Here is a 13,472-nt window from a genome sequence, read left to right as displayed (position 1 = left end):
CCAAGAGCAGCAAGAGATTCATGGCTTTTTGCACACTGAAATTTATTAAATTTTACTGTACAGTGTCTAGATTACCCTTATCACAACAGGGTCATCTTGCTATATACATCAGAAGTTAACTGTAGAGTCATAAAGCTGACAGAAAGATTTTGTGCAGCCTTCCTGACACAACTCTCACAAAAAGTCAATTTTAAAGGTGTCACTTGACAGAGGAATAGGAGGGCTTCTGCAAGCGCTTGACTTGCAATCCCAAGATCCAAAAGTGCTCTGTTACGCCACAGGCCCAGGTACAGAAGAAAGCTTGGGTTAGGGATTGGGCCACAAATGAAAATGGTCTTTGGCAAAATTACGATGTATTTCAATAGTCGCTTCTGGCTTAAGTAAGCCTCTTAATCATACTAATAGTCAAACATTAGCCAAAAAGGGATTTTTCAGAAGAAACATTTATCTGAAGAATGGGGCTTCCCCGGCAGCTTCTCTAAGGAGAAGTTCTGTTCATACTCCACACATGCAAGTGGCTGCAGCGTATTTTTTAAAATCTCCTGCGGTTACCACCTGGATCAGTTACTCCGAAATGCCAGGGTCTCGCTCCTTCCAGCAAGGCCTGAACACCAGTTCACACCGGACCCCGGGCACAGTCCCGCTGCTGCATCCAGGACGCGGGTACCGGCTGGAGACTGGACCGCGCCGGGGCGGGCAGCGGACCGGCGCTCATGACACCCGGCGGGGAGAAGGTGCGCGACGCTCGCTCTTATTTTCACCTTTCAATAACGACTAAAGCGCGATTATCTGGGGACGCGCCGAAGCACCCGGGGGGTGGGAGGGGGCGAGGCACCGGGGCCCCGCGCTGCGCTCCACGGCGCCCGCCAGGGGGCGCCGCGCCGCCAGGGATGGCGGGGCCGGACGGCGGCGCAGACCCCGGCCCCGCTGCCGGCCCGCGGGGCAGGCGCTGCTCCCCCCGGGGCCGGCTGTGCCCACGGACCCCTTCTCGGGCGTCCGCCACCGCGGCCACCGCGGGCCCCGCGACCCCCGCTCCTCTCGGGGCGCTCGGCCCGGCCCGAGCCGCAGGGCCTCCCCCACCCCCCCGCCCGGCTGTCCTCGGCTGCCCCGAGGGGGTCTCCTCCGCCTGCCCCGGGCAGCGTGCGGCCGCGCGGCCCGTCCGGCAGCCTCCGCCAGGAGGAGGAGGAGGAGAAGGAGGAGGAGGAGGGAGCGGCGGCGGAGGAAGGCGGGCGGCGAGCCCTGCTGGGTCGGGTTACAGGGAGCCATGGAGCGACGGCGAGGCGGCGGGGCGGGCAGGGACCGCCCGCGGGGCGGCCGCCGTGCCGCGGGCGCCCCCCCGGGGCTCCCCGTCGCTCCCCGCCCCGCGCGGAGGCGCGGCGGGCGGCTCGCCGGGCCGCGCCGGGCCCCGCCGCAGCTGTTGAGCCGCGCCGCGCCGGCCGGCGGGAGGAGGCGCGGGCAGGCAGGTGCCCTCCTTCCGCACCGCTCCGCTCCGCTCCGCTCCGCTCCGCGCCGCTGGCATCGCCGCTGCGCCGCACGGCGGTGGGCAGCGCCGCCCGGGCAGCCCCCGAGGTCACCGCGGCCCGCCGCCGGGGGCAGCCCCGCCGCCGACTCCCCGCGCACCCCTGCCGCCCCGATGGCCCCCGCCGCCCCGCCGCCGGCCCCCCCCCGCCGCCGCCGGCCGCGGCGGCCCTAGGGGCGTCGGGGCCCTGCGCTGCCCCGCGGAGGGGAGGCGGAGGCGGCGGCGGCGGCGGGGCGGGGGCGGAGGCGGAGGCGAGGGGGCGGCGGAGCGGCGGCGGAGCGGCGGCGGAGCGGGAGCCGGCGGCGGCGGCGGCGATGGACGAGTCGTCGCTGCTGGACCTGCTGGAGTGCTCCGTGTGCCTGGAGCGGCTGGACACCACGGCCAAGGTGCTGCCGTGCCAGCACACCTTCTGCCGCCGCTGCCTGGAGAGCATCGTCAGCTCCCGCCACGAGCTGCGCTGCCCCGAGTGCCGCATCCTGGTGGGCTGCGGCGTGGACGAGCTGCCCGCCAACATCCTCCTCGTCCGCCTCCTGGACGGCATCCGACAGCGGCCCCGCGCCGCCGGGGGCGCCAGCGGCAGCCCCAGCGCCGCGGCCCCCGCGTACCCCCAGCCCGCCGCCGCCCCCAGCGCCGTCGCCGCCGCCGCCGCCTCGGCCGCCGCCAGCCTGAGGGAGCTGGCGGCCGCCAGCCGCAGCGCCCTGCTGGGAAAGGTGGGTGCCGGGCCGGGCCGGGCGGGGGGGGGCTCCGGCGGGGCGGGGGAGCGCGGCCGGGCGTGCGCGCGTCCGCGCGGGGCGCCGGGCGGTCCCGCTTTGCCGGCGGGACGTCCCGCGGGGCGGCGGAGGCCGTCCCCCGGCGGCGCACCGCGCCGTGGCCGGCGGTTGCCGTTGACCCCCCGATGTAAAGATGGGAGGCTCGGGGAGGCTCGGCCGGGGATGTCCTCAGAATACTCCGGGCGGCCCCGGGCGGCGGGAAGGGCCGGGGCCGCGCCGGGACGCCCCGCAGGCGCTGGTAGCGGCTGTCCGGCAGCTCCCGCCCCGACGGGTCCCGGGGCAGCCCCCGGTGCAGCAGAGCTGGACGTGGTTCCCGGAGTTAAGAAACACAAAGTGCCTCGAAAGCGCTTTTATCCGGCGTGTCGGCCTCTGCCAGGTGTCTGTCAGGTGCAGGCAGGAGCTGGCTCCCGCTCTCGTGCTGCCTGCGGGGATAAGTCGCTGGGAATACTCGGCCGGTCCCGTACCCGGCCCTATCATCTCACCCCCGAGTTTTGCCCTCCTCTTCCGCGGCTGCCTGTGCGGTTACAGCCCCGCAGGGTCATTCCGACAGCCAGGACTGAGTGGGGTCTGAAGCTGAAGTTTCCCCTCCCAAGGGAACGTAATTTCATTTTTATGTATAAGATGTGTGATTTATTGAAGGAGAGTGCTGCAGCATTTGCATGCATTTATTTTAAAACTGCAGTCGAGTGCCCGATCTTGCTCCCTTTAAAATCAATGGCGAGGGTTTCATTGACTCAGAGGGGACAAGATCAATTCCTCCCAGCGTTCTGGATTATTGTATAATTCGATATGATAAAACTCACTCGCTATAGGACCTCTTTAGGAAACTTTGGAATGGCGATGCTCTGAAGACTGTGAACTTCATCTTCTTTCTAATGTCATATATATAATGGATACAGTTAATTGTCTTTGATCTTTCATGAAATCTGTTTGAGCTGTAGTTGAGTGTAAAGGCTTTTGATTTGGAAAGGTCAATACAGAGATTCCTTGTGAGGTTGTATTGCTGTAGTAAATGTTTCAATTAATTCATTTCCTACTTTTTTTCTGAGAAAAATGAATAGACCTGTACTGGTGTTTTGAAGTTTTGCCTACAGGAAATGATGGCAAATGCCATACATTGTTCCGTAAAATTCAATTTTGGAGTCTGAAGCGAAATATGCTTGGCAATATTTCTGGAAGGGTAGATCCTTTATTACTGAGCTGTAGACTCCAATGATCTTCAGGTATTTAATAATGACTTGTCGAATTTAAAGAAGAAAGGGAATGGGATACTGCTCTCTGCTTTTTTGCTTATTTGTTTTTCAACTAAGCTTAGGGTTGCGGCTTTGTCATAGCAGACAACTCCTGTCATCTTGAGTTTCAGCATTACAAAAAGGGAAGTTTGCATTCATTAGATTGTTTAAAATACGATATCCTCACGGTCTGGTTTGATGTCCAGATAGCCTTCTCTTACGGGAAGTAGGGTCTGCATGGAAGGCCTGTTACACCTCAGGGTTCATGTTGCGGAGGCAGGCTCTTGCACCCTGACCAAGCTTTTGTGACCATCCAGCAAGAAGACAGTCTCTGGTTTTCCTGCCTTTCCTCTCTAGCCAAGCTAGGATGTTACAGGGGGGTGTACATGTAAGGAAATGCTTGATGGGGAAAGTTACTTGAGAGTAATTTTGTATGTTAATGCAAATTTTTAGAGAAGTTGAATTTTCATTATTTTACTATAAATTGTCAGGTTTTTAAGAAGTTACTTCCCAACCGTTATTGCAGATATCATATAGTAAATAAAACCACATCGCGTTCTATTGTTTTCTGGCTTTGCTGGAACAGCACTTTGGTGAGCATCTTCAGTTCTGTTGTCTGTTTCTGTGTGGGTTGTTACCCATCTGAATTTGATAGAAAGCAAAGTTACACATGACCTGAGAATGACATTTTGGCTTTTATGGTTAACAACAGCATTTTTTCCCCCTTGCTGGGGCTAATGGGTGATTCTGGGCCAGAGGGTCTGCTGGGGCAGAGTGGGTCTGTGAAACTGTTTGCTTGGCCTTTTGACTGACCGCATGATTTTAGCCTGGAAATCAATGCAATGTGCTTGATCCTTACAAGGTTCATTACAGTGAAAGAAAGTCTGAACTAATCTGCTTTTAAAAAAAGCAGCAGGGGAGAATAATCCTCCTTGGAGCTGCTGATACAGCTGATTGCTGAGCTCTCCTGGAGACAAGAGTACAGCACCTCTCTCTGTACTAAACAATAGATGGTACAAACCAGCCTAGAATTAGGCCTCTTGAGGCTGATACCGAAAAGCAGAATTGTATCCCTTTCGGTCTTACATTGGTCTTTGACAGCTTAGCTCCCTTGGAGAGAGCTGAAGCAATTCTTTATGATATATGGTGGGTTTTTTTAATTTCAGAAATTGCTGTAGATTTGCTGCCTGAGGCTTAAATGCAAATCACACTATTTTACTAATTAATACCTTTCATTTTAGGTAATGCAGTATATAAAATGGGACATACCATTATGGGCTTTTTTGGTTAGGAAGGAAAATGCTCATTGTGAAATGTAATGGCAGAGAGCCAAGGTCACTTCTATCAGACTTCAGTCTTGCCCAGATCCTTGGACCGATATGTTAGAATCACACCAGGGATCTGTTTCTCTGAGAGTTTTAATTAACCTTAGAAGACAGAGCAGGGCCAGCTTCCGTGTTGCTATTATGCCTGCATTTTGCTTCTACACCTTATACTTTGGGGAAGTCTGCTTTGCACAGACAGTATTTTCTAAAATCAATGAATGTTGTTTATCACTTTGGTAAAAATCTGGGGGGGTTGTATTTCTTTATCAGGTCTTCAGTCCTTTTCCCATAGTTTATCTCAGACTTGGTCTATCCAGAGTGCTGAAACCCAGCGTGGGAGGGGCTGGGCTGGGGATGAACTGGGGCTCTTCCAAAAGTTTTCTAAGACCATTCCTCAGAAACGCTTGTGAAATACTGTAGGTGTTGTGAGATACGTGGTATACATCTTCAGTATGAGAGATACTGAAGTGGTGTTTGCCTACTAATATATGCTTGAAAAATATTTGGGATTCTCTTGATATATAGTGGTATGTGACCTTTGGTAAGCCAGTTAGTCTCCCAATGCCTCCATTTCAGCCTGTAAAAAACCAATAGTCTGTTTCTAAATGATAGAGCGTATTTTGGGATGTTCACATGAAAGATGCTATGTAAATGCAGAGTATCGTATTAGACATTACAAAAGGGTCCGACTGCTGAAAGAGCACACTGGAAGAATGAGGGAAAGGAAATCCAGCAACTGTTAGAGTGGCCCCCCCAGGGGATAAAGCAGGAGGCTAAGAGCGGTTTATAATGGTAGGCGCATTACACACAAGGTTGTAATTTATTGGCTCCTCTGTTTCCATTACCACTGTCGAACCGCTCAGGGAATTCAGGTTCTGTCAAAGTAAAAGGCTCCCTTAGACTGTTGAGGCATTATGGTAAATCTGCCTTCTTTACTGAGTGTGGGGTTTGGTATTTGGGGTTTTTTTTAAACAATTATTGCAGTTTATCGCTTAGCATTTTTTTCAGGAGTTCTCAAGATCTAAGAGCCAGCTAAATGAATGCAAGTCTTTAGTCATTTCCTCCCAAACCAGGCATCTCCCACTCCAGGTGCAGGGCTTATTGCTTGCTTGCTTGCTTGCAATACAAACTGAGAACAACATTTGCATGAAAAAGGAACAACCTAGAAAAACAAAACATGTCTCTTGTTTTTCCCAGAAGACAGAACATGGCCGAAGTGATGGATAGGCATGTGGTGCGTTACCAGACGGAGGTATAGGTAACAGTAGAGAGTAAGATGTGTGCATAAGGAAAATGATGTGTCAGCGTGCTTGAGTGAAGTGACGGATGGGCTGTGCTCCCCTGCGTTGCACTGGATGCTTCTCCCATGCATCAGCTTCGCAGAGCTATTTCACCATTTCAGATGGAAGGCTGCCGTTTGCTAGCCCAGAGGAAAGGTTACTACCTTTGGCTTCACAGGAGTTTCGCAAGCAGAGGGAGCAGCGCTAATTTGCTACCTAGGCTTTTCAGTTGCTCTGTTTGTAGAAATTATCCAGAACAGACATTGAGTCATTATTTTTTGTGAGAGTCCGGCCTCATCCTACACTGGTTACAGTGGATTGAACATGGAGCAGACCTCTCAGTGATTTTCAGCTGCCACATTTCCTTCTTGGGTACCTTGTCTATCAGGTGAAGATCCCACCCTGAGTTACACAAGAGGAAGCGGACGTAGTCTGGCATTTATATGCATTTATATCTGTTACAAGCAGCAGTGGGTTTTCTAGGGGACACACTTTGTCTTGGGCAGATGAGACTCTTCAGCTTGGCTTTTTGATGATCAGTATTGCACAGATAGGAGTGCTGTTCTTGTCAGCAGCGCTCAGTATGCATAGGCCCATGGACTTACCTTACTTCTGTTCTTCGTCTCTGATTTATTTGCGTCTGATACCGCAGTTGGCTGGCCAGTGCCTGAACTTTGTTGTAAAGCCATCCAAATAGGACTGATATTCCAGGTGTCAAAGTCTCTGATCTTGAGGATTTTTTTTTCTGGCAGATGGCTAAAAATGTGTTTCAACGCAGGAGATTAGCAACCATAATAAAGGGTATTGCAAAAAATATAGCCAGGAGTATTTAAAATCTCAACAATTAAAGCTGTCCTCACAGAGGTGAGTGAGCATAGGAGAGGGCATTGCTGAGGGGGTGAGTCAGGAAAATTCATCTTTCACTGAGCTCTTACGCTTTTCAGAAAACCCGCCATTTGCAGGTGTCATCTTCACGTCCATTATGTTTTCCAGAGATGGAGTATTTTTACCCGTCTTTGGATGATGCTGTTAACTTTTACTTGCAAGCTAGAAAAATGCATGATGGGCCTGATGTGACCAAAGGGTGCCAGTGTTGACAGTGGACTTTTCTTTCCTGACTGGGATGGCCAACAGTGGCTCAGTCACACCTAGAAGAGTCGTGGGTTTGTGGAGAGGACTTTGTGCCGCTAGCCCCAGACCCTCCCTATTAGTTTGTGTCAGTCTGGCACGCCTCTGTGGGACTCCTCTTGCTGTCGAATGTGAATGCTAAGTTTAATCCCTGCATGTCATCTCTCTGAGTGATTCATGACAAACGCCGGTAACGCTGAGCGTATGACAGTGTTCGGTGTTTGGTAGCTGGTTACTCAAGGAGAAAATGGATAGACTTTCAAGACTCTGAGATCCTGTGCATGTTTTAATTCTGGCAATTTTTGCCCACCTCCCCTAAACCTCTGCTGTTTGGGGAGACAGCACCATTGTGTTTTTAAGGCTGAAGAGGCATGGGGAGCATGGTCCTGTGCAAGGCGTGGCCATTGACCTCCAGCGAGCTGCATGAACTTTCTGAGCCTCACATTTCCCAGCTGAAAATCTGCCCCAGTAGCACTCACCCACTGTCACGTGCTTCGCCATCTTCGGAGTGAAGCTGCCCTGCAAACGCAGAGTTATTACTAGAGGGGCTGGGGTTTGGGGAGATTAAAAAGCGCCAACTGTATACACTGAAGCTTCGACAGTTGTTTTGTGCTGTTGAATGGGGTTTGGCAGAGATGCTGCACTTCGTTTGCGGGGAACATCGGTGCAGGGATGCAGCAATGAGGTCTGTGTATGGGCTGTACCAGTACAGTGTATTCCTTGTTGCTGATCTTATCAGTTCATGTTCAGGCAGGCTCCTGGTGCTGGCCAGGTGCCCGACAGGTCAGACTGGCTGAAGGCGCTGGTTGCTAATGCCCTGTGCCTGTACTTGCAGGTCAGGGGGAGGCTACGCGTGCTCTTTCTAGACAAAGCTGTGTCCCTGCGGTCAATAAGCTGCCCCATAAAATGCTACAACAATCTTTTATTTGTGACATGGAGGATTTTATGCCCTGGGAAGGTCTTTTCTTACAGTCTAGAGTTATTTTCGTTCACTGTCTCATAATTTTAGGTTAATAATCACATTACAGTTTCAACTTGAAAAGTCTGTCTGGGTACCTCTGGAGTTTTGCATTGTTGTATTTAGAATGTCACCTCTAATTTCACTATTCTGTTCAACATTTCATACTGTCTCTGTTAAGAAAGCACTGCTTAAATTTCAGATAAAAAACATAATTCCCTCTTGCACTTCAGTAACCAACCTGTGATAGCCATAACTATGGGATGCCACTTTCTTTTGAAGTCGTAGATCATGCTTTCTTAGAAGCCTTTCCCTAAGCTTCAGAAGGCCGGTTACAACTAATATTTCACTCTGATTAATGTCTTTAAGCATTGCAACATTGTAATTGCTGACTTCTACTGCACTGGATTCATTCAGTTTCAGGGACTTGGTGACTTCTGCGGACCAGAGCTGTTCGGGATGCATGCGGTTTCAGCTTTCTGGCACTCACTCATCACATATCAAGCTGAATTTTTGCAAGCGTTTTCAATGCGGTCTTGTTAAAATCTGATATTTTACAACAGGTTTTCCCAATCTGGGGGAAGCTGTCATGGGAAGAGCCCAAGACTAGTTCTAATAGGACATGAGAGCCTGGACGAAGATAAACTACGGGATTTGAGCAAGCAGCGTGACCTTGGCCTTGCCCCAGCTCCCACAGCAGCTGTGCTTCTGCAGCTGGGGAGGGAGCCACGGGGAAATGCAGTGCCAGCTGAAAACGACCTGTTTATCCCGAGTCTTGCACCAAACTAAATTGCTCCTGATTACAGACGCCTCTTGCGTGGAGCAGACTGGTACTTTGGCTGGAAAGTTACTGGCCTGACCATTATGCAAAAAAGAAAGTAAAAAAAGCCAAAAGAAACCAAAAAAAGGAGAGTGAAAAAAACGAGAAAAAATTCTTCCTAGTGCATCGTGCAGATGGGCCTGGGAACAGGTTCTCCCCATTTACCAACCCCAGATCCTCTTTCTTCTGCCAGTTCAGATTCCTCTGACAGCTTGAGCCGTGCCTTTTCCTGACAGTTTGGGGCAGCGGGGGGGTTGCTGATGTGCTAGTTTTACTCGCTTGGCTCCGTTACCGTCTTCCTCAGCAGTAATGTTAAACTCGTTACCTCCTCTTTGCGGGAAGTTTTGCTTATGTTGCTAGAGCATTGCTGAAAAAACTTTAAAATTGTTTGAATAGCTTTAAAAAAACCACACAGTGTGTGCCCAATAATTTAATCTAATTGTCTTTGCATGTAATTTGAACATTTTTATTTGGTTAAAAAGAACAGACATGAATTTAACGATACATGTACATGACATGCCTCTCAGTTCAGGGGGAGGACAGAAGGAGGGAATATTACTTTTGGTATTAAAAAGACATTTTGTTTTCAAAAGTAGAGGGAAAAATGTAAAACATCTGGAATTAAGAGCACTTTCTGCCCAGTCTTTTAAGCATAACTTCCATCGGCTCCACAGAGCTTGCTGTGTGCTGGTCGCTGTTAGTCGGGGTCACCTGTGAATTCAGGCGATGAGCAGCCTAATTTTGGGAGCTGATGGGGCTGCACCCCTCCTCTGCTGGGGGTCCACTGCATCTACAGGGCAGCTATCGAGGGGTTAAATAGTGAAAACCATGGTCGTGTTTGTCTCACCACTGGTTTCTGGCACTTTCAAAGCATGGATTGGCCCCTGCCGAAGTCTGGCTTCTTGTCCCGTCGGAGCGGTTGGGATTTTTGGTGTGACTGGTCTGTTTCTGTGTGGTTGACCCAAGAGCAGGGTTTCTGAGGGACGCATGTCCTCATGAACGCTGTAAAGCTCTTTCGGCAGCAGGTCTCTATCTTGTCCCGTTTTGGAAACTGGAAGGCTTGCAGTCTGGCTTGCAGCGCTGGGTGCCAGAAGAGGGAATGCTGTGGGATTCGCTAATTAAAAAAAGAGCGGAGAGATGGACTGTTTTCTTTCTCCATGGTAATCGCGTAACATAACTTGACGCGGGGATGCTGAGGAATTTTTGTCTGCTCTCGAAGGCGACGGGACAAAGGTGCAAAGCCCTTTCCTGCTCCACAGCATTCAGCCACGTTTCATTTTAAAGATACCTTAAGGATTTGTGGTAGTGAGGAATTTGTCCCTTGTGTTGGCTGTCAGCTGGAATATGATTTATCAGACAAGTGAAGCTAATGCTGTATATGGTTAAGGAGTGCCTTTCTGTGCACAAAAATGGTGCTTATGGGAAGAGGCTGCTTCTTAGTGGATGCTTAGAGTGTCTTTCTGCTGCTACAGCAACAGGCATGAGAGTCTGATTATTCAGGCAAGTTAGCATTAATTTTTTTTCCAAGTCTTTTAAAGATCTGATCCAAACCAATATGAATTGGCCGTTGCCAATTTTAGAATGGTCTGCTTGCATGAGATAACAAATCCCAGTTTTAGTTTAAAGAGAAAATATTTTAACAAAGGCTGGCAAGATTGTTATCAAAATGCTAATGATCATTTCTCCTACAGTCTCCATTATTTTCAGAGGGAGGACTAGAATAGACACATCATCTGAATAATATTAATTTTAATATGTATTACTGTCTCATTAAGCTGTTAAAGTCTTTTCCCTTCTGGACAAAGGTTTATTAATTGCTGAAGTTGATGTATCATTAAAGTGGGTTTAGGTGCAAGATGGGTAGAAGGAAAGAGAGATCTAAAATGTTGATTGTGCCGTTTGGATGGACTGTGGGTAAAGACATTACAGTCCTAACGAAAAAGAAAAGGACACTGCTGTGTTTAGTGCGCTGCCGCCTGATTGCCTTCCAAGTGACAGCCAAGTCAGCCAAATACAGGCACTATTGTATTTACTTTACTAAATAATTGTTTCAGTAAATATTATTGAACATGTTGATTTGCAGATTAATTTCAGGCTAATTCCAATCAAAAACTCCTCTGTGAGTTACTATGAAAAGACATGATTTTATGGATTTACTTTTTAATTTCTAATTTCATTTTGAAACAGCTTTTAACAGGCTGCCTTTTTATGGGCTGCCTTCTTACATGTTTTGAAATGCTTTTATTGCAGCTTGTATCAGGTTTGCTGTATTGTCATCCCTATCAGCAAATCAATGCATTTTCATTTCCAGTGATGGTAATAATTTATGAATTTTTAATTATTTTAACCCAGTAAAGTAGAAGGAAGTAGAAGGAAGATTTTGTTTTGATTGATTGTGTTTTGATTGACTTCAGTTAACATTTATTTATCTGTAAATAAGACACACACATACAAATATATATATGTGTGTGTGTAATATATGTATCTCCCTGAACGTATAGTTTTTTGACAGAAAAGCCTGTTCCATGCATTCTTCTTGAGTCCATACCCAATTCAGTAAATCGTGCAGTATTGCCACCATGTGCTGGACATGGGTGTATGTTGTGTCACGGCGCAGTGGCTGGTCCTGCTGCATTTCTGGACATGCGCCCACTGTGACTCCCCGTGACAGAGCATGCCTGCTCAAGGGATGATAGACGTGCACATACAGAATCACAGAATGATAGGGGTTGGAAGGGACCTCTAGAGATCATCTAGTCCAACCCCTCTGCCACAGCAGGTTCACCTAGAGCAGATTGCACAAGAATGTATCCAGGCAAGTTTTGAATATCTCCAGAGAAGGAGATTCCACAACCTCTCTGGGCAGCCTGTTCCAGTGCTCTGTCACCCTCCAAGTAAAGAAGTACCTCCTCGTGTTTAGATGGAACTTCCTATGACCAAGTTTGTGCCCGTTACCTCTTGTCCTATCACTGGGCTCCACTGAAAGAAGACTGGCCCCATCCCATACGCAGCCTCCTCTCGCACCCCAAAAATACAGATCAGTGCTTGTCGTGTGAGGGAGGAGGGATGGTCCAGCAAGGGGAGGAGGAGTCAGCTGGAGGGGAGGCAGGAGAATGGGTACCAGACTGCTGTGAGGTGCCTGTCCCTTGAGGATGCTGAGGCCCATCGTGACGGGCTCTTCTGGTCCTCGCTGCTGAGCCTCCTTGCAGTTTTGTGCTAAAATGTAACGAGATAAGAGACAGAAATAGCACAGGCTTTCCTGGCAGAAGCGTGAGCTGCAGCATGTCGAGTGGGCAGGATTCATCAGCGCTGGGGCTGCTGCTCCTCGCTGGCTCTACGCGGGGAGGGCGCCGCGCCATGGAAGAGGCAGGCGTGGACGGCTTCGTGTTCAGTCCAGAGCATCTTGCATTTCAGCCAAGAGTTTTCGTGTGAAGAGCCTTGTCTTTCGCATACTTCCTTTCTAAAACAAATCATAAAAAAGCCCTTGGAGAATACAGTCATACATGCACGTCATAAAATACAGTAAAATAATAGTTGACAGCCATGAGACAAATTTTTTTTTGCTTATTCTCTTTTGCTGTGTAGGTAATCATGGTGTTAGATCATAGTGGAAAACATCTGATTATTTGTATTTCACAGTCACGCAGCAATGTAAAATCCAAACCAATCATACCATTTTAATAATGAAAAATCCATAAATTATTTTCTAAAAGGAAAGTATGGTCCTTTTGATCTATGTTGCAGAAAGGAAAGTTTATTTTTTCCTAGCTTGAGTTTTATCTGTTCTTTTGATAAACACAGGACTTCCTTTTATATGCGGTCAGTCTCGCTTTTATCTGAGTATGTATTTCCATGGTGGGGCTATCACTGTAGTCATTACCATTAAAAATAATTTAGCACACTTTAAAGAAGGGGCTGTAGAGGTTTCAGCATCTGTAATAATATTGTTCAGCCAGAGAAAGGTCATTTTGTGCTTATTAACAAATAAAAACTCAGCAGCCAGGGTTGAATGGCCGTCTCCCACTCATCCCAGGCCTCGAAAACAAGGAAGTAAGTAGCTGAGGGGAAGGTCGGTGTCTTCCTCCCTTTGTCTTGCCAGCAGCACACTACACGAGATGCAGAGGTGTAGAGAGCCACAGGGCTTTTGCTTTCCAGTTTCTCTGCTTCTAATGTTTGTTTCATATGAATTTTATACCACTGAAATCTCTGTTGCTAAGAATTGGTTTTGCCTATTCTATCTTTTTTTAAAAGACAAAATATAGCATTGAATTTGCTGCCTTCTGCAGTGTGTAGAGCTGAGAAGATGAGCCCTGTCTACCCCCGAATGAGAGTGAGAAATGGGTTTGGTGCATCGAGTCACTGCGGTCCTCTGGGGTCTTGGGAAGTTTGTGATGCTCTTTAATGCATCTCCTCTCCCAAATGTTTTGCCCACCTTTAAAA

General features: G+C 49.1%; 1 protein-coding gene across 1 annotated transcript in view; it reads left to right on the top strand.

Annotated features, from left to right (window-relative positions):
- The first annotated feature begins 1,833 nt into the window (after positions 1 to 1,833).
- The window catches only part of SH3RF3 (SH3 domain containing ring finger 3), a 257,751-nt gene continuing 246,112 nt past the window's right edge, over positions 1,834 to 13,472 (top strand). The window contains exon 1 of the mRNA XM_059821159.1: positions 1,834 to 2,229. Coding sequence (XP_059677142.1) covers positions 1,834 to 2,229 — 396 coding nt within the window. The remainder of the gene's footprint in view (positions 2,230 to 13,472) is intronic.

The sequence above is a fragment of the Gavia stellata genome, chromosome 1 (assembly GCF_030936135.1).
Source record: "Gavia stellata isolate bGavSte3 chromosome 1, bGavSte3.hap2, whole genome shotgun sequence".
Lineage (NCBI taxonomy): Eukaryota > Metazoa > Chordata > Aves > Gaviiformes > Gaviidae > Gavia > Gavia stellata.
This window is presented reverse-complemented; position numbering and strand designations above follow the sequence as displayed.